We start from the raw sequence: 19,959 nt of genomic DNA on the forward strand, positions 1-19,959 counted from the left end.
AAATTACTGTATATCTAGAGCATTTGTATTTGTTGTAGCCTATATGATTGGATTTTTGTCTGACATGTACTGTATGCAGATGTGACAGTTGAGGTTCCTGTCACTATGCCTCCAATTGATCATGCGCCCTGGCTACTTGGCCAAGGGGATGTCCCTGGGTGACTGGCAAGCGCACATGACTATTATTACCCAGAGGGTGTGGGTTCAATCCCCGCCCGGGCCCTCTTCACCTTGCTACACAAACAACAGTGTAGGCTAATGGTAAATACGCTACTGTATACATAAACACAATGTTGTTTAAAAGGCTGACAAAATAGTAGATGATGCTGAATTTAGCATTCTGAAAATACTAACAAGAGGGGAATTGTGTTTATTCCTGAATATCTTGTCTCACTGAATACTCAGGATGAGTCAATGGACTGTAAATTTAAAAGTGAAGATACCCCTCCCTCTAAGCTAATCTCACTTCCTCAGTTGATTCATGAAAAAGAGAAGAGACACCTGCCAGAGGAAAGCTGTACAACCACAGAGCAAGACATTTTTTGCTCATGATCCCTGGATATTAAAGGGATAGTTATCATTTTTATTCTTTTGAACTAAGACACATTTCACTTGAACAAAGAAAGACGGCGGAAGATTGTTTGGATTCTCTCTGGATTTGACCAACCAAGATTTGACACAGTAAGTAACAGAAACCATTGTCATTTTTATTTCATTTGATCACAAACCAAGGCTTAACAGTAGATACAGTATCAGGGAAGGAAACAAGACAGGAGTAACAATCTTTTCTTGTAAATGACACTGTTAAATTGTAGTATTGCCATTTTCTAATGGCTAATTTCTAATGAGCTGAAGTTCAACAATTTAGTGTTAAAGCCTCTAATAGTGCTTGTCTGTCTGTTTTATTTCATTTTCAGCATTATATTCTTCAGTTTTATTTGCCTGTTGGAGAAAACACAAGAGCTCTGCCATTTGGACTCCACTTTTTATTTTATATTTAGCTGAGATTTTTTTTTAAAAATGGGTCCTGGAGTTAAAGAGAATGAAACAACTGCAACAAGAGGAAGAAGACATTTACAACTCATCATTTTTCTCTACTTACTGAGTATCAGCAGTTTAGTTGCCCCAGTCACAGGATTTGCATTGAAGAATTGCCGAATCAGTTACAATATTGCCATATGTGCCCAGAGTAAACTCACATCTGTTCCTCAGGATATTCCCTCAACAGTTAAAGGTATCGACTTGTCTGCAAACAAAATTCCAAAAGTAGAAATATCAGATTTCAAACATTTTCCAGTTTTGACACAGTTAGAACTAAATCGTAACTTCATTTCAAAGATAGAAAATGGTGCTTTTATCAATCTGATTTCCCTCAATAAGTTAAATCTAAACAATAATAAACTTGGTCAACTTGGAGAGAATCTTTTTAACGGACTGAGCAATCTCACCGAGCTCAGACTCGTTGGTAATCGTATTAAATCTGTGGCATCAACGTCTTTCAAGTCCATGATAAGCTTAACATTTTTGGACCTTTCTCACAACAAACTGCACGATGTGAGAAAAGTTAATTTGATAATACAGCATCTGCCAAATCTGCTGGAGTTGTATATTAAAAACAACGACTTTAACACTTTTCATTCGTGGGAACTAACAAATAGTTCAATACCACTTAAATACCTTGATGTATCTCAGAATCCAATCACACTTTTTCAGATCAAAGGGGATGTTTTACCAAACCTCACCTGGTTTAACATTGGCAGCTCTTTTTTAAAGCAACCGATGAAATGGGATGTGCGCAACAAGACTTTCTTTAGTAAAGTGTCTACTATTGACATGACTGGGCTTAGAATAGCTTTTCATGACTTGAAAACACTGTTTGAGACTGTTAACTCCTCACTAACATCTCTAAGGATGAATGCACTCAAACACAACCTTGCAGCGCTGGTCAACATTTCTTGTTCCGTCCCAACAATGTCCAAACTGCAGTTCCGCCGTTACAAACTGAGTTTTGTCAAATCTGATTTGTTTAAATTGTGTGTCAATATAACTATGCTGGATTTGGCGGATGATCAAATACAAAACATCAGTGATGACGCCTTCAGATCAATTCCGCGTTTAAGAATCTTAACTCTGAGTCGGAACAAACTTTCATCTGTTCCGGCCGCTACAAGGAATCTACCGATTCTTCAAGAGTTGGATCTGAGCGCTAATAAGATCAGCAACCTTGGATGTGATGATTTCGCCAACCAGACGATGCTTAGACAGCTCAACCTTTACAAGAATTCAATCTCAGCGCTGCATGAATGTCTGTTCAAAGATTTAATAAGATTGCAAGTTTTAAAGCTACAGAGCAACCACATCTCTAAGTTAAATGGTGCTTTCAACAAATACTTGCCAAACCTTAGACAACTGTATCTGAATGAAAATGATCTCAAAGTCCTTGAATATGAGGAATTCAGGGGTTTACAGTCCCTATGGAATTTGTCATTACATCAAAATAAAATAAAAGTCCTATATAAAGGGTGTTTCATTGGACTGACAAATCTTACTGATATCCTGCTACAGCAGAATAGTATTACAGTAGATGGAATAAACAATGGTAGTTTCAATGATCTGATAAATTTAAAAAGACTGGAATTGAGGGAAAATAGCATTAGATATACAAGCGATAATTCAACCATTGCACCATTTTCTAAGTTGTCCCGTCTGGAAACATTAGCTATTGGTGTACAGCATGGCAAGGGGAAGTTTACTTTGCCTCACAACCTCTTGCAAGGTTTGACAAATCTGCTGCTTTTCAATGCCAGGAACATTCAGCTGTTAACCTTGCACAATGAAACGTTTACTCACACACCTCAGCTGCAAGAACTTGACATTAGTTCAAATGAACTTGTGGATCTTAGTCCAGATGTGTTTTCCCCAATACCAAACCTTAAAATCCTTTACATATCCAGAACAATTCTTCGGTCTCTAGATTTTCTCATCGGTGCCAATCTTACCAAACTGGAGTTTTTGCAGGCAAGAAAGAATCAATATTCAGTTATCAGTGAGGAAATAATAGCTGCTTTACCAGCTCTTGTTTATGCAGATCTTCAGGGGAACAGTTTCACCTGCGATTGTGACAACGCATGGTTCCTCCACTGGGCACAAAACAGCCAAACACAGGTTTTTGATGCCTATAATTTCACATGCAACTATCCTGTGAACCTCCAAGGCACAAAACTGTTTGATCTGGACGTCCACTCCTGTTTAGTAGAGATTGAATTCATCTACTTTATCACAACCTCATGTGCAACCCTCCTGTTCATGGTGGTGGCCTTCACCTACCACTTCCTGAGGTGGCACCTGGCCTATGCCTACTACCTCTTCTTGGGTTTACTCTTGGACAAGAGGCACAAAAACAAGCAAGCTCCCAATCAGTACGACGCCTTCATCTCCTACAACACCCACGATGAGCCCTGGGTCATCCAAGAGATGCTGCCCAAACTGGAAGGAGATCAGGGCTGGAGACTGTGTCTGCACCATCGTGACTTTGAGCCAGGTGAGACCACTTCAGCTGCACTTTAATGGGCAAATGATGGTGATAATACTATGAAATTTCACAGACAGAGGTTATAGTAGAGCAGAAGTAAGAGTTGCACATGAAACTTTGAGTTTGGCAGTAAACACAAATGTGGCATTCTTCCTCAATACATTCAAAAATGGTGTTAAAGACGGCATGAGTTCAGAACCTGTAATCTGGGGGTTAGTGTGAACAAGGAATCACTGCTGACGCTGGTCTCATTTTGTACTTCAATCTCTTTTCCAGCAGGTGTCAGCATATTACTTTCTGTGCTGCACTATCAGAGGAACTCATGGGGAGTGCAGTGTTTGTGGTTCAGGTGTTTTTTTGTTTTTTTTTTACTTCTATCTCTGCTCTTCCTCAGGTAAACCCATCATAGACAACATCACCGATTCCATTTATGGAAGCAGGAAGACCATCTGTGTGATCAGTCGCAAGTACCTCGAGAGTGAGTGGTGCTCCAGAGAAATCCAGGTGGCCAGGTAATGTCTTATGTTTATATGAAGCATGCCTGTGTGTTAAGCAGTTGTCTATCATCTACTGTATGAAGACTTCTATCTATCTACAGATTTAGATCAGATTTAAGTTAATTCTCAGTTAAAGGGATAGTTCACCCAAAACTCAAATTGCACTCATTATCTACTCACCCTCATGTCGACTAAGGGTTTGGAGAAGTTTCAGAGTTATCCGTGGCTTCTCTGAGTTACAGGAGGTCTCGGCGTACAGTAGCAGTGCATGTCCATAATGGTTGCAAATGGATACCAATTGTCTTCGTAACAAAAAGACACACCAAAATGGTATTTGGATGTTTTTTTTAAGGCCAACTTAAAGTGGCTTCAATAACCCAAATAGATCTAAACTTAAAGATCATAAAACAGGTAGACATGCAGTGAGCAGGATGGATCTGACTCTCTATGGGATTGTGTAAAGGGCCAGCTGAAGGGGGGAGAGATAAAGAGAAAACTGTGATCAGGTGTGCAAGTGAGAAGATGCAGGTGGGGTGGGGGGAGAGATTAAACACAAGAGGGCAGCCTTGTGTAAAATATCTATCAGGGACCCCAACTTGAACACTGGTAAGAATAAGACATTGAGAATTTATGATAATAGCCAAGTTCTCTCAAGGTGTATGCTGTCAATTTTTGAGTAAAGATTCAGGACCCAAACACCTGGGGAGTGATTTCAAAGTAATTTAATTGGGGGGTGAAGGAACAAAAATATTCCCCCAAAAGAAAGAAAACAAAGTATCAAGGTTAACAGGCCTAAGGCCCAGACAACACAAAGAGGAACACAAGTACAGTATAACCCTCCCAGTATTTGGGAGAGAACGGCAACAAGATATTAGCATGGCATAAGCTCTTCTTCTCTTTTTGCCCCACATAATGGGCTCTTTGCACAGCTCTGCTACTTCCTGAACTTAATGCTCCTTTATTTCCTGTCTTACATTATTGGACAACCTGATTAATCCAGGTGTGTGTGACCATTGTGGCTACTCAGACACACCTGGATTAATCAGTTTGTCCAATAATGTAAGACAGGAAACAAGGAGCAGCATTAAGTTCAGGAAGTAGTGGAGCTGTGCAAAGAGCCCATTAGTAATTAAAGGGTAAGTATGGTCGCTTTTTCGCTGTTTTGGTCGCTTTTTTTCCCTCTACGGAGCTCTGTTTCGGAGTGCAAATCGGAGGCGTTCCCTCTTGCAGGTTGGTTTTCGGCCAAGAGACAATACTGTAGGTGGAAAAAAAAATAGCCTACTGTAGGTGGAAAGTGGAGAGCCTCCATTCTCCCTGTAACAAGTCATTTAACTTAACCTGACCTGACCATAACGGTGAAGAGTCAAGCTATTGTATTGAGAAAGGGGCCCACTCCTGAAAGTCAGTTATATAATGAGTGGGAAGTTGATGGCTAACCTCTACACCAGAGGCCTGAGGAACTGAGACTTTGGTCGAAGGCAAAGGCAGAATAGGCAATAGCCTGGGACAGAAATGGTAACAGATTCAATATGGAAATGAAACCATGGCATAAACCACCCGACAGTGCTTTATGAAGTTTCCCAGAAAAGTGAGGTAGTTACAGTCAGGGAGTGTTTCTTGCATGACTTTCATACCAAAAAAGAATATTTAGTTGTTAGTTATTTATGACTTTAACACTTCTTTTTTTTTTTTAGAGTTTAGCCTCTTAGCTGCCATTCTAACATGCTATGCAAAAAATATCATTTAATATCCCACTTGCATTTATCTAGGCTATCAATGACAAAAACATTCTCTTTTAACACATCATATGGCTTGAATGTTTTGAGGGGAAGGCTAGGCCTATCATGCAAGATACTGTAGCTTCACTTGATGCAGCCTCGAGTCCCACATCAGACTACAAAGCTTAAATGGACATAAAAATACTTTAATCATGCATGTGGAGTCACAGATTACATGGTGACTTTGCACTTATGTGTTCTCATCATCTACTATATCATTTCCAGCTTCCGTCTGTTCGATGAGCAGAAGGACGTGCTGATCCTGGTCTTCCTGGAGGACATTCCCGTCTGCGAGATGTCTCCTTACTACCGCATGAGGAAGCTGCTGAAGAAGCGGACCTACCTGAGCTGGCCTCGAGCTGAGGAGCACACCGAGCTGTTCTGGGAGAAGCTCCGCCAGGCGCTCAAGACCGGAGAAGATGATGGTGAGGGCATCCTCCAGTTAACTGTCGTGGACAGACAGTGGTAATGGAAAGCACAGCCAGCTCTTTGCAATGTTTACAGTTTTACAGCTATGCACTATACTGTAGTTCACTGGTTTCCTCAAGTTACTTTGGACTTTTTTTTTGTTCCTTTTGGCTCGTTTTAGTAGCTGCTATTATTTTGTTCTACCACAAATTGAATATTTCTGACATTTGCATTATAGGTTTACATTTATTACAAGGCTTGTTATAATAAAAAACAGCCATACACATGTATTAACCATATGAGTTGGTTTTGAAACAGGAGTTTTTTCATCACCCATCTCTCTGCAAAGCTTGATCCACCCCTTCCTTTTACAGTTTGTTTGGAATCATAATGTTCTCTGCTCATAAGGGTCCTATTTATTTATCAGGTTTGTTTTTATTGTACGAACTGTGTGTAAATTTGAGGTCTTGGCAGTAAGGTGGTTTATTTTTTATCTTTTATTACAGTGATCTATGTATGTGGAACAGAAGACCTGAGTGCTTCACTGTCACTGATATGTCCTTTATTATTTATTTTGTATTACTTTTGGACTGTTTTTCTTACCTACAGTTACTGTATCTGTTTCTGTTTCTTTTTTGTGGTATGGTTAAAGTATTCTCAGTTGTGGGTTATCGCGTGTGTGTTTGTGTGAATGAACAGACCGAAGATAGAACCACCTGCACCTATCTCAGGAATACAAAAATAACCATGAAAATTATTGACAGACTTTTTCATATGCTGTTCATCACAACACGAGACCATACTTCAGTGGTTAGAAAGACACTTGATGACATCTAGAAACAGTCGCTCTTCTTCCTGTTCCTATTCCTATTTTTACCAGATTGTCATCTGCGTCTGCCCATCTCAAGTCTGTATGCCTTCATTTTTAATTTATATGAATGAATTTTATGAATAAAAATGATCTTGAAGAGAAAAACAAAGAACAAAGAGAAAATGAACAGAAAAGAACAACAAATGAATGAATTATACACAGGTTATGTCATGTGAGTTAATTTATTCTATCTATGCACACGGAAATTATTCAAATTTTTGTTGACTTGCTGACTGATTTGCTTGGCTGAGACCAACCAGGGATATCTCCTCTCCACCAACAGTAACACTGTCCATCAGAGGAGAGGATGGGCTCATCATCAAAGAGGGGCTGCACTTAAGTAAAAAAATTGATAGTCTTTGAAAGCACCACACTCCCCTGTCAACTGGATTTCTATACATGATAGTTACAGTAAATAAAGTTATAAGATGATTGGTATTTTCACTGAAGTATTGATGATCTCCAAAGTTTGTGATTTTTACCTTTTTTCTGGTCTTATCGAGACATGATGTCTTCTAGTTGGCCGAAATGAGGAAGTGTCCACAAGACACCGCCATCGCTTGAACACCGCAGTCATTTGTGGAGGCCTGGAGGAAGTGATAAAAACCATGGCTTCCTGTATGACACAAAAGAGAAAGAAACGTAGATGGTGATGCTAGATTATAAACATAGTCATTCTGTATTTATCCTCAAGTATATATATTTTTTTCAGAAACGTAGGTTAACACATCTCTTAACATGCATCAAAAGTGATAGTGATGTTGGCAGTGGATTCATCATCATTCAAAAATGAAACAAAATGTCTCTTGCAGAAAGCAAACTCATTAATCGAAAGAAAAAAACAACTCACATCGGGAGCAACTCTCACTTCCTTAAGTCGATAGAGGAAAATGAGTGATGACATGATCTGCAGTTTAAGATGTTCAACCACACGGAGACACACACCTATGGTTTTTATAACGACAGTGAGTGATTTCACTCTTTTGAACTAAGAAAAATTCTTTATTTGGACAAATGAAGATTATTACAACAAGATTCCAGATTGATTGAGAGAGCAGCTTTTCCTTGGGACACAGTGAGTATCAGAAACAATTTTATGCCATTTGCTCAAGAGGATAATTCTAACTCATGTTTAATTTGTCATTAATCTGTCATTTGCAATGCTATTTTAATTTGTTACTAATAATAGGTTACAAATTCTGACCAGTTTAGACTGGAATTTGATTGTGTAGATTTTCGAGGAAGGGTAGATGACACATTTGTCATGTGTCACCACTTCTGGTCTCCTTTGTCTGCTGTGTGATTACTTTCGGCTGTTTCATTTTCTAACAATCATCATGCAAATTTACAATGTCTTGTTAGTTAGACAGAGCTTGTTCTTTGTTTTTTTAAACAGATTTTAAAATGGCTCTTGGAGTAAAAGATGGCAAAAAAGAGACAACAAGAGGAAGAACAACTTTGCAACTTGTCATTCTTCTCTGCTTGCTGTGTATCAGTAGTTTTGTTGTCCCGGTCTCAGGATTTGCACTGAAGAATTGCAGAATCAGTAAAGGCACTGCCTTATGTAGCGGCAGTCATCTCAGAGCTGTTCCTCAAGATGTTCCCTCAACAGTGAAAGGTTATGACTTGTCTCATAACAAAATTACAAGAATAAATGTATTAGATTTCAAAGATTTCACAGATTTAAGACAGTTGGACCTAAATAACAACTTCATTAGACAAATAGATAGCGGAGCATTTGTCAGTCTGATTTCCCTCAAGAAGTTAAATCTAAACCATAATAAAATTGCTGAACTTGGAGACAATCTTTTTAAAGGTCTGAGCAACCTCACCGAGCTCAGGATTACTAGCAATCACATTGGCACTGTGGCGCCCATGTCCTTCAAGCCCATGCTAAGCTTAGAGTTTCTGGAAATTTCTGACAACAAACTGAACAGCATAACAAAAGTCCATCCAATAGTACAGCATCTGCCAAATCTACGAGAGTTATACATTCAAAAAAACAATCTGACCACCTTTAACTCATGGGAACTGACAAACAGCTCAATACCACTCAAGTACCTTGACCTGTCTCACAATCCATTGACAGTTTTTCAGATGACTGCAGATGTTTTGCCAAATCTCACCTGGTTCTCCATTGGCAGTGCTTCTACAAAGAAAGAGATGAAATTGGATCTGCGCAATAAAACTTTTTTAAGTCGAGTGTCTGCTCTTGACATTAGCATCCTCCAAATGTCTCTTAATGACATGAAAACATTACTAGAGTCTGTAAACTCTTCACTCATACGTCTGAGGATGAATCAGCTCAAAAACAACTTCCCAGAGCTGGTCAACATTTCCTGCACCATCCCAACAATGTCCATGCTGCAGCTCCGGGAGTATAACCACAAGGTGGTCCACTCTGATTTGTTCAAGTTATGCATTAATGTAACTGAGTTAGACTTGGCAAAAAATCAAATAATGAATATCAGTGAGGACGCCTTCAGATCTACTCAGAATTTAAAAATCTTGACTCTAAGTACCAACAAACTTACATCTGTTCCAAACGCTACAAGGAATCTACCGATTCTTCGAGAGTTGGATCTGAGCTTTAATAAGATCAGCAACCTTGAATGTGATGATTTTGCCAACCATACAATGCTAAGACAGCTCGACCTTTACCAGAATTCAATCTCAGCACTGGATAAATGTCTTTTCAAAGACTTAATTCGATTAGAAGTTTTAAAGCTACAGAGCAACCAAATTTATAAGTTGCGTGGTGCATTCAAACACTGCCAATTGCCAAACCTCAGACAACTGCTGCTGAACAATAATAAGCTCAAATTCATTAACGACGGGGAGTTCAAGGGCTTACCGTCCCTCCAGAATTTGTCTTTACACGATAATTCAATAAAAGATGTTGATAAAAAGTGTTTCACTGGATTGACAAATCTTACCAATCTTCTGCTCCAGAGCAATGAGATCACAGCAGAAATTCTAAATAAAGGCAGTTTCAATGCACTGATAAATTTAAGGAGACTGGATTTGAGGGACAATGGCATTCAATATAAAAACGATTCAGCAATGCGTCAACCACCATTTTATCAGCTGTCCGATCTGGAGACATTGACAATTCCATCACAACACCACAGGCTGAAGGGTGTAATTCCTCGCAACTTCCTGCAAGGTTTGTCCAATCTGCAAACTTTCGATATTGGCAACGCTCAGCTTATATCCTTGCACGATGACACATTTATCTATACACCTAAACTGAAAAGACTTGACATGAGTTCAAATGAAGTTAGATATTTTACTCCAAAATTATTTTCCCCGATACCAAACCTTACAAGCCTTTACATATCTACAACAGTTCTTCGGTCTCTAAATTTTCTTATCAAAGCCAACCTTACCAAACTGGAGTTTTTGCAGGCAAGAAAGAATCAATTTTCAGTTATCAGTAAGGAAATGCTAGATGCTTTACCATCTCTCACTTATCTTGATCTTATGGGAAACAGCTTCAGATGTGACTGTGATAATGCATGGCTCGTCAACTGGATAGAAACAAACAGCCAAACACAGGTTTATGATGCCTACAACTTAACATGCAACTATCCTGAGAACCTACAAGGCACAAAACTGTTTGATCTGGACATCCGGTCCTGTTTAGTAGAGATTGAATTCATCTACTTTATCACCACCTTGTGTACAACCCTCCTGTTCATGGTGGTGGCCTTCACCTACCACTTCCTGAGGTGGCACTTGGCCTATGCCTACTACCTCTTTTTGGCTTTGCTCTTTGACACGAGGCATAAAAACAAGCAAGCTCCCAATCAGTACGACGCCTTCATCTCCTACAACACCCACGATGAGCCCTGGGTCATCCAAGAGATGCTGCCCAAACTGGAAGGAGATCAGGGCTGGAGACTGTGTCTGCACCATCGTGACTTTGAGCCAGGTGAGTGGAGGTTTTTCAGCCACTAGAGGGCACTGTTTTATTGTATCAGGCTTGGGCAACTATTCCACAAAAGGCCGGTGTGGCTGCAGGTTTTTGTTCCAACCAAGCAGCAGCACACCAGACTTGACTTATTTAATCAACTGATCTGTTTTCAGAACGTTGATTGTTTAAACTGTGTGCTCTTGATGGGTTACAATGTAGTGTAGGGCTGTAACAGGGCAGATAGATTTAGTTAACCTCAGACATGGGGTCAGACATGATAAATCTATGAAAATAAGTTGTCATTTATTCCATTATCTTTGCCTTTCAGACTATCATCTATATCTTAATCATCTAATTCATCTAAGAGAAAGTTGCATCAACTTCATTTTCAATGAGCATACTTTTTCCTCACAGATACCATCTTCCCATTGGTTGCTTTCATCTATACTTGAGCAGGTGTCACCATATTACATTTTGTGCTCCACATGGGAGTGGTTACTGTCTTATCCCTTTTCTCTTCCTCAGGTAAACCCATCATAGACAACATCACCGATTCCATTTATGGAAGCAGGAAGACCATCTGTGTGATCAGTCGCAAGTACCTCGAGAGTGAGTGGTGCTCCAGAGAAATCCAGGTGGCCAGGTAATGTCATGTACATGTCAGTTTAACATCTCACTTAGGTATCTATGCCGTATATTTGGTTCTCATAAAGTTAGGCTGTTCCAGTAACCATTGGCGATTCACCTTGAATTGAAATGAAGATAAAACACAAGAAATATGTCTAGTCTGTTTTGTTCTGACTAGACATGCTTCTTCGAACACATGTTTTCACCGGGTACTGCCTGCTGCTGTTTTGGTTCATAGCTTCCCAGTCTCCCCAGAAGTAGTGAACACCAAATTTACAGAAAGTCAGCAAGAGAATGTCCTTTTTCATCTCTACTGTTACCCAAAGATGAGGGGTTCAGCACCACAAGATGAACAGTTGGTAGAGCTAATTCTCCAGCTGAAGAGGTCTAAACAAAATTACGTAATGGAGCTAGTCGAACCTAAAATAATAGAAAAACATATAGAAAATCCTGAGGAAATGTAACATGTTTGTTCCATGAGGAACACTGAGGTTTTCCTCTACTGCAGGTTGTGAAACAAAAAACAAAACATGCTTTGTGTAGGCTATATTTACTGATTTAGTTCCTTATGTCTGTTCCTGTTACACTTTTAAGTTATCAGAAAGTAAAAGTATTTTTTTTTTTGAAAAAGAAAATTCTGATTTGTACCCACTTGTACATAAATTATATTATATTATATTAGCCTCAAGTTGTTGGCACCATGAACACTGACATAATGTTATACCTAAACCTTTGGGTTACCTCAAGGAAGGGAGATTTTTTTTCAAGAACAATTACTTGCTGCTACTCTACTCATGTAACAGAGGTCCGCAGGTATAACCATAGTCACGAGGTACCAGTGAGGAGAAGTGACAACGTGTGGCAGTTAGCGGTACTGAAGTTAAACTCAGTCTCCCATAAAAATGTGCTAATCCACTTGCCAAGTGGTCATTGACTTCTTGGCAAAACGGTTAGCATTGTCGCCCGCGGACCGCGGTGCGGGAGAACTGGGTTCAAAACCCACTCAGGGCAGGCCAGACAACATTGGTCACACTCATACGATCTCATCTTCTCTGTATCCCATCCCTCCTTGTTCCCTCCAGCTTCCGTCTGTTTGATGAACAGAAGGATGTGCTGATCCTGGTCTTCCTGGAGGACATTCCCACCCGTGAGCTGTCTCCTTACTACCGCATGAGGAGCCTGCTGAAGAAGCGGACCTACCTGAGCTGGCCTCGAGCTGAGGAGCACCCCGAGCTATTCTGGGAGAAGCTCCGCCAGGCGCTCAAGACCGGAGAAGATGATGGTGGTACCTCCTTACAGCTCATTGTGGGAGACAGAATATGATGAAATCAAACAGTTAATCTTTCTGTATGAAGTTTACAGTCAGTATAGTTACCTGCTTGAAGTCTTCCAATAAAATAAGCCATAAGTTTATCAAAGAGAGGCTACCATTACTTTTTATCAGAAGATATTCAACAACCTTATGCCTGTCTAGACTCATTAATCAGTTTAGCTGCACCTACTAATTAAATGAAATGGAAAATCAGGAGCTCCACATTTAAAATGTTTCCATACAACTAAACCAGAAGACCAAGTTATGACAGAGTGCCGGTGGACTTAATTTTTCCATGTTGAAATAAGGTGATACAACCAGTCCTGTAACCTGTCATACATATGTGAGGCAATCCGACAGACTGGAATAAGATGTGGAAAACTGTGGTGGCTATCATACTGAGGTGTTTCATGTATCTCATTTCAGCTTGTTGCAGATGATTCTTCAGAATTATGTAGAATTCTGTGTTTAAATGCTCACAACTCAAATATTCTTGCAAAAATGCAAAACATACAGACAGGCAGCAGATGCAGCACAACTTTCTGTAAGGACAATAACGGTCTTTTTAAGTTTAGGTTTAGGTATATACCAAGGATGGTTCATGAATGCAGATACTGAATGCAGATCACAAATATGTACGCAGCATTCTACTGTATGTCCTCCTGTGCTCGCCTATGACCTGGTTTATATCCTCATTTCCCACCGCAGGATTTCTGTCATCACTGGATTTTTTTTTTTTTTTAAAACTTGCTCCTGTCCACATTTTTTTTATCTAATCAAATTTCACTTTGTTCTAAAATTCAAAAGAAAGAAAGAAAGAAAATGAATAAAGAGGGGCCTCTCTGTCCAATGTTTGCCTGCATGGGCCTGTTGGAAAAACCGTCCACAGTCACACACATTCATTTTGAGGTGTGAGCAGGGAGTACAAAACCATCTGATTTGATTTAATGTTTTGCACTCTAGTTTTGCTTCAATATGCATTAAGCCATTATTTCTAAATAATTATGATGAAGACAATATTAGCTTTTGCTTGTTATTTGCAGACAAACTTAAGTTCTTCGGGGTAAAATGACAAATGCGCCACATGTTTAGCTGTGCTTTTGGTATGGCAATGTGTGTCTGTACAGTATATACATATATGTGTGTGTGTGTGTGTGTGTGTGTGTGTGTGTGTGTGTGTGATTTCTCTCTCTCTCTGCTTTAGTTCTATCAAGTTAGTTCTATAAAGTTCTGTCTTCAATGATTTTATTAAATAGCAATTTAAAAAATATATAATTCCACTTCTTATCACAGTAACATTAAATACAACTGAAGAAAATCTGTGACTGTACAGCAGCAACATGGTGTTTCATTTTCTTGCTTGTTTGTAATTGTATATAATAAAACATTTTTTAAATTGTTGTTACTTTAAAGGTTGCATTGAAGATATGAAAGGGCCCAGGTGCATGGTTTAAGTATACAGAAACCATAGACAGGAATCCATATTGGTATAAACATCTTTATTGATCTCTGTTTTAAATAAATGAATGAAAAAAAATCAGAATTTCACATATTTTGGGAAGACAGTCACTCCATTTCTCTGAATGAAAACTGTCAGTTTTGAATGTCAAAAATATAAACACAAAAAAATAATGTAGTTTAATTATTTTCTTTCTTCCCTTTTTTGAATGTAATCTTATTACTTAACTTAGTTTAGCTTATGTATTTAGAATACTACACATTACTGTTCACAAAACAGAATAAATATCATAAATGAAATACAAAAATAATATAACATACTAAATATCAAAGTTCCCATGACAGTAATTTAAAACATTTTCCAGTGTTGCTGATGTTGGGTTATGTGCTGGAGACACAATGAGTATAAATCCATTATGTACATGTATATCTCATTATATATTGTGTATGACTATGCTGGTGTGGTGCCATTGCCGTTCTGTTGGATGAGCTCAGCCATCTTCCTCCTCCTTTCACTACAAAACAAAAGCAGACAAAAAAAGGTTTAAATTTGGTTCAGCAAGAGCCATTAGTACTGTATATCAAATAAGTACACTGTACAGAAAAATCTTAATGAAGCCACGTGTTTATACTCACTTCACACATGCCTTCCCTCGCTGGACCCATTTCATGTTTGGGTCGGCACACACAAACCTCCCTGGAATGTGGAAGCTGTAGCATTCAGGAAACAGTGGAGACAAATGGTTACTCATGAGAAACATAAAGTCACCTGATGACACATGACTTGGGATTCACTTTCTCCCCCGGGGGGTCTCATTCCAGCTTATGTATTAACCCCAGTGTCTCTTATATTTACTGCAGTGTTACCTCAACACACACAAACACATGTAATCCAAACTTGCTGCTTTGGCAAATTGCTGACTCGCTGAATTCCACTGGTGATTTACTAAGTTACACTTTAACCACTGCAGAGACACAGGCAGGGGACTGCCACATACTTTCAATAGACAATGTCACAGAAGCGGTCTTATCTTGAGCCTTTTTTATGGTGTGTGTCAAACACTGAGCGGCTAAAACAAACTTATCTTTCCATATCCTATAAAAGCAGTTGCAACCAATGCAACCAAACCCAGCAACCATACATGAGATATAATTAATTATTTAGGCCTGTTTGTTTCATTTTCTCTAATCAACTAATCTATAATAACTTGCGGGTACAGTGCCACACACTGTGTATACTTAGAATCAATTTCCATCAGGTAATGTTGCATCAAGTGAGAGTGGACAGGTGACTTACATGATGGCATTGAGATCACAGGAAGTGTTGATGGTCTGGATGTTGTATCCCAGCAGCCGTGCGCAAGGCAACCGACCCTTGGTGTACCTCAGGCAGCAGCTCGCTACAAATACACACAAAGAAAATAAAATGTAAATAAAAATATAATAAGAGCAACCTTGTCATTTTCATACTAGCAACACAAGAGGCCGAAGAGGCACTCACCTGACTCTGTGCTGCTGATGGAGGTGGTGAGGATGATGAGGGAGCAGGCAGCTGCCAAGAGATACGCTTTGTTGTTTGCCATGTTTTCACTGCTGGTATGCTTGCTCTGCCGGTCTGTGTCTGTGTGAGGCTGGTAGTAGCTCAGGTGCCCTCAGAGTAGCTGATCTACTGAATGTGTTGCTCTCCTTAAGTACTCTGTTCTGGGATTTCCCCCGGTTGGTCTAGATTATGACTGGAGTTGAGCCAGCAACACATGGCATGAGCAACAGTGGGAGGTGCCGCCCTACGAAAGAGCTGGCTCCAAGTCAGATTTCATCACCTACACTCACCTGCAGTACTCAACAACAAGAATATAAAGATAATGTACTTCGCTTTCCTTTTCCGAAACAGCTTTGTCAACAAATTTACATACAGTACTGTGCTTCCCTGGGGATCCTTGTAAAGCAGGTTGCAGCTTCACAGCACAATTAATAAATAAACAAAATAATTAAAAAAATAATAATGTTTTAGTATGTAGTATTTAGCAGAATGGTTCAGTTTATTATGACAAATAGATTTTTCAGAGGGGCTGTCTGGGACAAAGTAAGAGCTCACACCAGAGAGATTATTGTGTTTTACTACAGTAACTTATCAAATTACCATGGCAATTGGCCTTTAATTCTCATGCGGCTTTGCTTTGTTTATCTGGCTAGAGGCTACATTTTTATTTATGCAGTTTACGGCATTAATCTCTCAAGTCTTTCAATGGTCAAATCACTGAATCATTTCTAAAATCACGACTAATGGTACATGTTAAATCTGGAAAGAATGCCGTACTTCCACGTTAGTGGCATCAGAGGTGATACAATTGTTTGAGAGGCTTATCTCAGGAGCAAATAGCTGAGATAAGGGATATCTGTGTAGAGAGTGGAAAGATTAATGGAGGCTTTTGTTGAAGAAATTCCCTCAGATTCCTAATCTGTGTCTCTATTAGAAACATTTTGTTTATTTTGTACTGGGGCCATCATTTATGTTTAAGTGTGTAATTCGTGTTTAACTGAGAATCTGCTTGTGAAGGAATGTGCACCGCTTCACTCCAAGAAAATCACATTGTCAAGTTTGTTGTGTGGCTTTGATGCTTAGAAGCGTGTCACTTAGATGACTGAAGTACCTGTGGGTTAGGCTACTCGTCAAAGATTTGCTAAGTTGTCGAAATCTTACTCCCAACTTGTTTAAAGGCCAGGAAGAGTTTGTTGAAATTCTTGTAAAAGTGGTTCTGGTTGGATTTCTATTCTCATATGAACTGGCAGGTGAGTCTCTACTCTGCATGGTCTGTGTGAAAACTAAAAGCTCATAGGAATCGGCACTGAGCATAGTGAGCAAAGCCTTGACAAAGTTTGACCTTTAAAAGTCTGAGTGTGTAATGTATAACATCACTGTTGATGATGAAACACACATGGGGCAGAGTGGTAGCAGTATAACTATGTGACGTGCCATTGACAAACATACCACTAATACCACTAGTCAAGGTATGGGAGGCTCACAGGTGATCGCATGACTTGACTATCATAACGTATATGTCAGTGATGACCCTGATAACTAAAAAAAAGAAAAAAAGAAGAAGAAGTGGGCAAATGTCTCATGGGCCTGAAAGGCAACTGCACTTGTTTCTAAGTTGGAACTAGCTTGTCTTCCCTGGTGTTTATTGAGGAGATTTCCCAGGAGCAAATGGTTCCATTACAGGGTGGGTGCATACCAAACTGTCTGTCACAGTTCATCACTGTGTCATGAGCATGCACCTTTCCTGTCAAAAAAATCCCTTCACCTTATCCCTCATACGGCCTTCTATTTTGCCAGGTCGTCATGGTTATTTTGTTCTTCATGACTGTCTTTTCACAGCTTGTGCGTCAGATCACAGATGAATGTGCCAAATTTACGATAACCTCTTGGTCACTTGATGGGCCTAATGCAATAACTGTGCTGGGGGGCAGTAAGCTGTTTCCCGTGCCGGAGCAGATAAAAGATGAATCACACTCGCAATGAGTGACCTGATTAGAACTTGCAGGGAGAAATCTTGTAGTATGCACAATAAAAAGCACACTCACTTTTCAGCAACACCTCTTGTTATGAGTCACTTGCTGCCACATTCAGGGCCCTTGCTGTCTGCTGGTTAGGTTAATTCACAAAGCTGCTTCACATGTACACAAGCTGAAGCAGACAGCTAAGTGACAGCAGGGTACCACTGTAGAGAGAGGGCACCTGACATATAGAGAGAAACAAACTCACATGCTCACTTTCACATCCACAGACAATTCAGATTTTGATTTCGCTAATCAAGCTAATGTGCATGAACCGGGCTTACCTGGCCAACCCTTCCAGGCATAGAGAGAACATGCAGACTTCACACAGAAAGGATCAGGGGTTCAAACCTTCTTTCTGTAAGGCAGCAGTGACACTGCAACACCATGCCACATTACAGTAAGATCAAGGTCTTAATCTGCCACATTGTCATTGATATCTTTGACAGAGGCAGCAGCAAAGATTATAGGAGCAATTTACTTAAAGGGATAGTTGAACATTTTTGGCAAATTGGCCCATTGCCATAATCCCTAGTCTTAGAAGTTTGTTACCTTTAATTGTCGGTGAAAGCTACTTTTGGAATGGCGGAGTGAGCCGCGAGCTGCTCTACGCTACGGAGGCTCATGGAATTTCTTGGTTTCCCTCATCAAACTCATCAAATACACAATCCAATAACTCCAAAATGCTCTCGTGGACAAGTTGTGACCTGCACATTCTCTCCTGCTGTATACACCAAGCTCCCTTTAGTTCTCCTACAGTTTGACACTCGTTCCCATAAAACCTGTAACGCTTTGTGGATGTCGTCATTGACCTCTGCAAAATTCCTGCTTGCAATCGATGAGAAAATGTGCAAACTCTGAATGACCGTATCCAAATCTTTGATCATGACGTGCACATGTTTGCTTGGATCTATTTTTAGCCCACAGCCTTATGCTAAAAATAGCTCAAGGTGTAGCGACTAAAAATAGCAACACATTGTCAGGTGTGCAATCATGTTTACAATGGTGGGGAGTGTGCTGCTATTTCCTTGTTGGTGACGCAAATGCAGGAGGAAAAGCACAGATTACAGTGCAGTTATGCCGCATGTTCAAAGCAGTCCCTCAGTTTTTATGAGTTTATGTTTGCTGGAGTTTTACATGCCGCTCTATGGGTCAAGGATTTTTTTTTTCTTCCTTGACAAAGTCCACTTTTATGCGTCACACTGCAGACTCAATCTGCTGAGGCTTTGAAAAGTAAAATGCTCCCTGTAATCATATCCGAGTTTGTTTGGTTTTTTTTCCCAAGGAAGTTTTTGCATAGTGGGCGGTTCCAGTGGGTGGCATTACACAAAACACAACATCAAAATAAAAACATTAAATGTTTAATTGTTGCTGTTGGGAATTGACCCCTGAATCCAAATATATGTTGTTTTGGGGTATTTCATGTTGTTGTTATATGTTGTTTTGGAGGTGGAGACCAAAAACAGAGGCTCACATTACGTCATATCATGTATTGAAATTAACATTTTTATTACAAATACAATTTTATCATTGTCTTTATAGTCTTGCTATAGTTGTTAAATGAATCACATTGAATTTTGGAGAAATGTGTAGGCCTATGACATATTCTGAATTATGAAAGAAGCTCAGGTGATGTCTGGGGACTCTTTATTGAGTATATTCAAAGTGACAGACATCATCCTCCGGACTAGTAGCTACTGGACACTATTATTCTGTCTCATTCTGTTTTGAACTGTCTACAACATTTTTTTGCACAGCCAAGCATCCAGTCTCCTTGTCTTCATTTGGACCTGGCTCTTTGGACTTTCTGGACCCTCTCCTGGACTTAATAATCTTTTTTGATTCAGTATGTGAGCTGACATGCATCACTGTAAATTTTACATATCTTTGTGGGCTGGCAGTTTGTTTTGTTTTGTCCTTCTACTTTTGTTTTGTTGTATATTGTCTCTGTTGTTCTATAGTGGTTTAAACTTAAAAACTTTATAAATAAAGTGTTCAGAAA

General features: G+C 39.5%; 3 protein-coding genes across 3 annotated transcripts; 2 read left to right on the forward strand and 1 right to left on the reverse strand.

Annotated features, from left to right (window-relative positions):
- The first annotated feature begins 507 nt into the window (after nucleotides 1-507).
- LOC146966829 (uncharacterized) lies at nucleotides 508-7,048 on the forward strand. The gene is made up of 4 exons (XM_085762671.1): nucleotides 508-681; nucleotides 918-3,541; nucleotides 3,927-4,044; nucleotides 6,033-7,048. The coding sequence occupies exons 2-4, from the start codon at nucleotides 1,021-1,023 to the stop codon at nucleotides 6,274-6,276; spliced, it is 2,883 nt and encodes a 960-aa protein (XP_085618797.1). The 5' UTR covers nucleotides 508-681; nucleotides 918-1,020; the 3' UTR covers nucleotides 6,277-7,048.
- Nucleotides 7,049-8,488: 1,440 nt separating this feature from the next.
- LOC146966830 (uncharacterized) lies at nucleotides 8,489-13,651 on the forward strand. Its single transcript, XM_085762670.1, has 3 exons — nucleotides 8,489-11,020; nucleotides 11,528-11,645; nucleotides 12,712-13,651. Exons 1-3 carry the CDS (start codon nucleotides 8,491-8,493, stop codon nucleotides 12,950-12,952), a joined length of 2,889 nt encoding a protein of 962 aa, XP_085618796.1. The 5' UTR covers nucleotides 8,489-8,490; the 3' UTR covers nucleotides 12,953-13,651.
- Nucleotides 13,652-14,625: 974 nt separating this feature from the next.
- ccl20b (chemokine (C-C motif) ligand 20b) lies at nucleotides 14,626-16,063 on the reverse strand. Its single transcript, XM_085763174.1, has 4 exons — nucleotides 15,901-16,063; nucleotides 15,697-15,799; nucleotides 15,036-15,110; nucleotides 14,626-14,914 (listed from the first exon to the last, which is right to left on the reverse strand). The coding sequence occupies exons 1-4, from the start codon at nucleotides 15,980-15,982 to the stop codon at nucleotides 14,851-14,853; spliced, it is 324 nt and encodes a 107-aa protein (XP_085619300.1). The 5' UTR covers nucleotides 15,983-16,063; the 3' UTR covers nucleotides 14,626-14,850.
- Nucleotides 16,064-19,959: the final 3,896 nt, after the last annotated feature.

The sequence above is a fragment of the Trachurus japonicus genome, chromosome 20 (genome assembly GCF_045865225.1).
Source record: "Trachurus japonicus isolate A0001 chromosome 20, Traja_1.0".
Taxonomy (NCBI): domain Eukaryota; kingdom Metazoa; phylum Chordata; class Actinopteri; order Carangiformes; family Carangidae; genus Trachurus; species Trachurus japonicus.

Excerpts from the sequence above, each read along its gene's own strand:
- LOC146966829 (XM_085762671.1), top strand. The coding sequence starts at position 1,021 with ATGGGTCCTGGAGTTAAAGAGAATGAAACAACTGCAACAAGAGGAAGA. Across the intron at positions 3,542-3,926 it reads CCATCGTGACTTTGAGCCAG|GTAAACCCATCATAGACAAC; the intron begins GTGAGACCACTT and ends GCTCTTCCTCAG. Across the intron at positions 4,045-6,032 it reads AGAGAAATCCAGGTGGCCAG|CTTCCGTCTGTTCGATGAGC; the intron begins GTAATGTCTTAT and ends TATCATTTCCAG.
- LOC146966830 (XM_085762670.1), top strand. The coding sequence starts at position 8,491 with ATGGCTCTTGGAGTAAAAGATGGCAAAAAAGAGACAACAAGAGGAAGA. Across the intron at positions 11,021-11,527 it reads CCATCGTGACTTTGAGCCAG|GTAAACCCATCATAGACAAC; the intron begins GTGAGTGGAGGT and ends TCTCTTCCTCAG. Across the intron at positions 11,646-12,711 it reads AGAGAAATCCAGGTGGCCAG|CTTCCGTCTGTTTGATGAAC; the intron begins GTAATGTCATGT and ends TGTTCCCTCCAG.
- ccl20b (XM_085763174.1), bottom strand. The coding sequence starts at position 15,982 with ATGGCAAACAACAAAGCGTATCTCTTGGCAGCTGCCTGCTCCCTCATC. Across the intron at positions 15,800-15,900 it reads CATCAGCAGCACAGAGTCAG|CGAGCTGCTGCCTGAGGTAC; the intron begins GTGAGTGCCTCT and ends GTGTATTTGTAG. Across the intron at positions 15,111-15,696 it reads TGTGATCTCAATGCCATCAT|CTTCCACATTCCAGGGAGGT; the intron begins GTAAGTCACCTG and ends TGAATGCTACAG.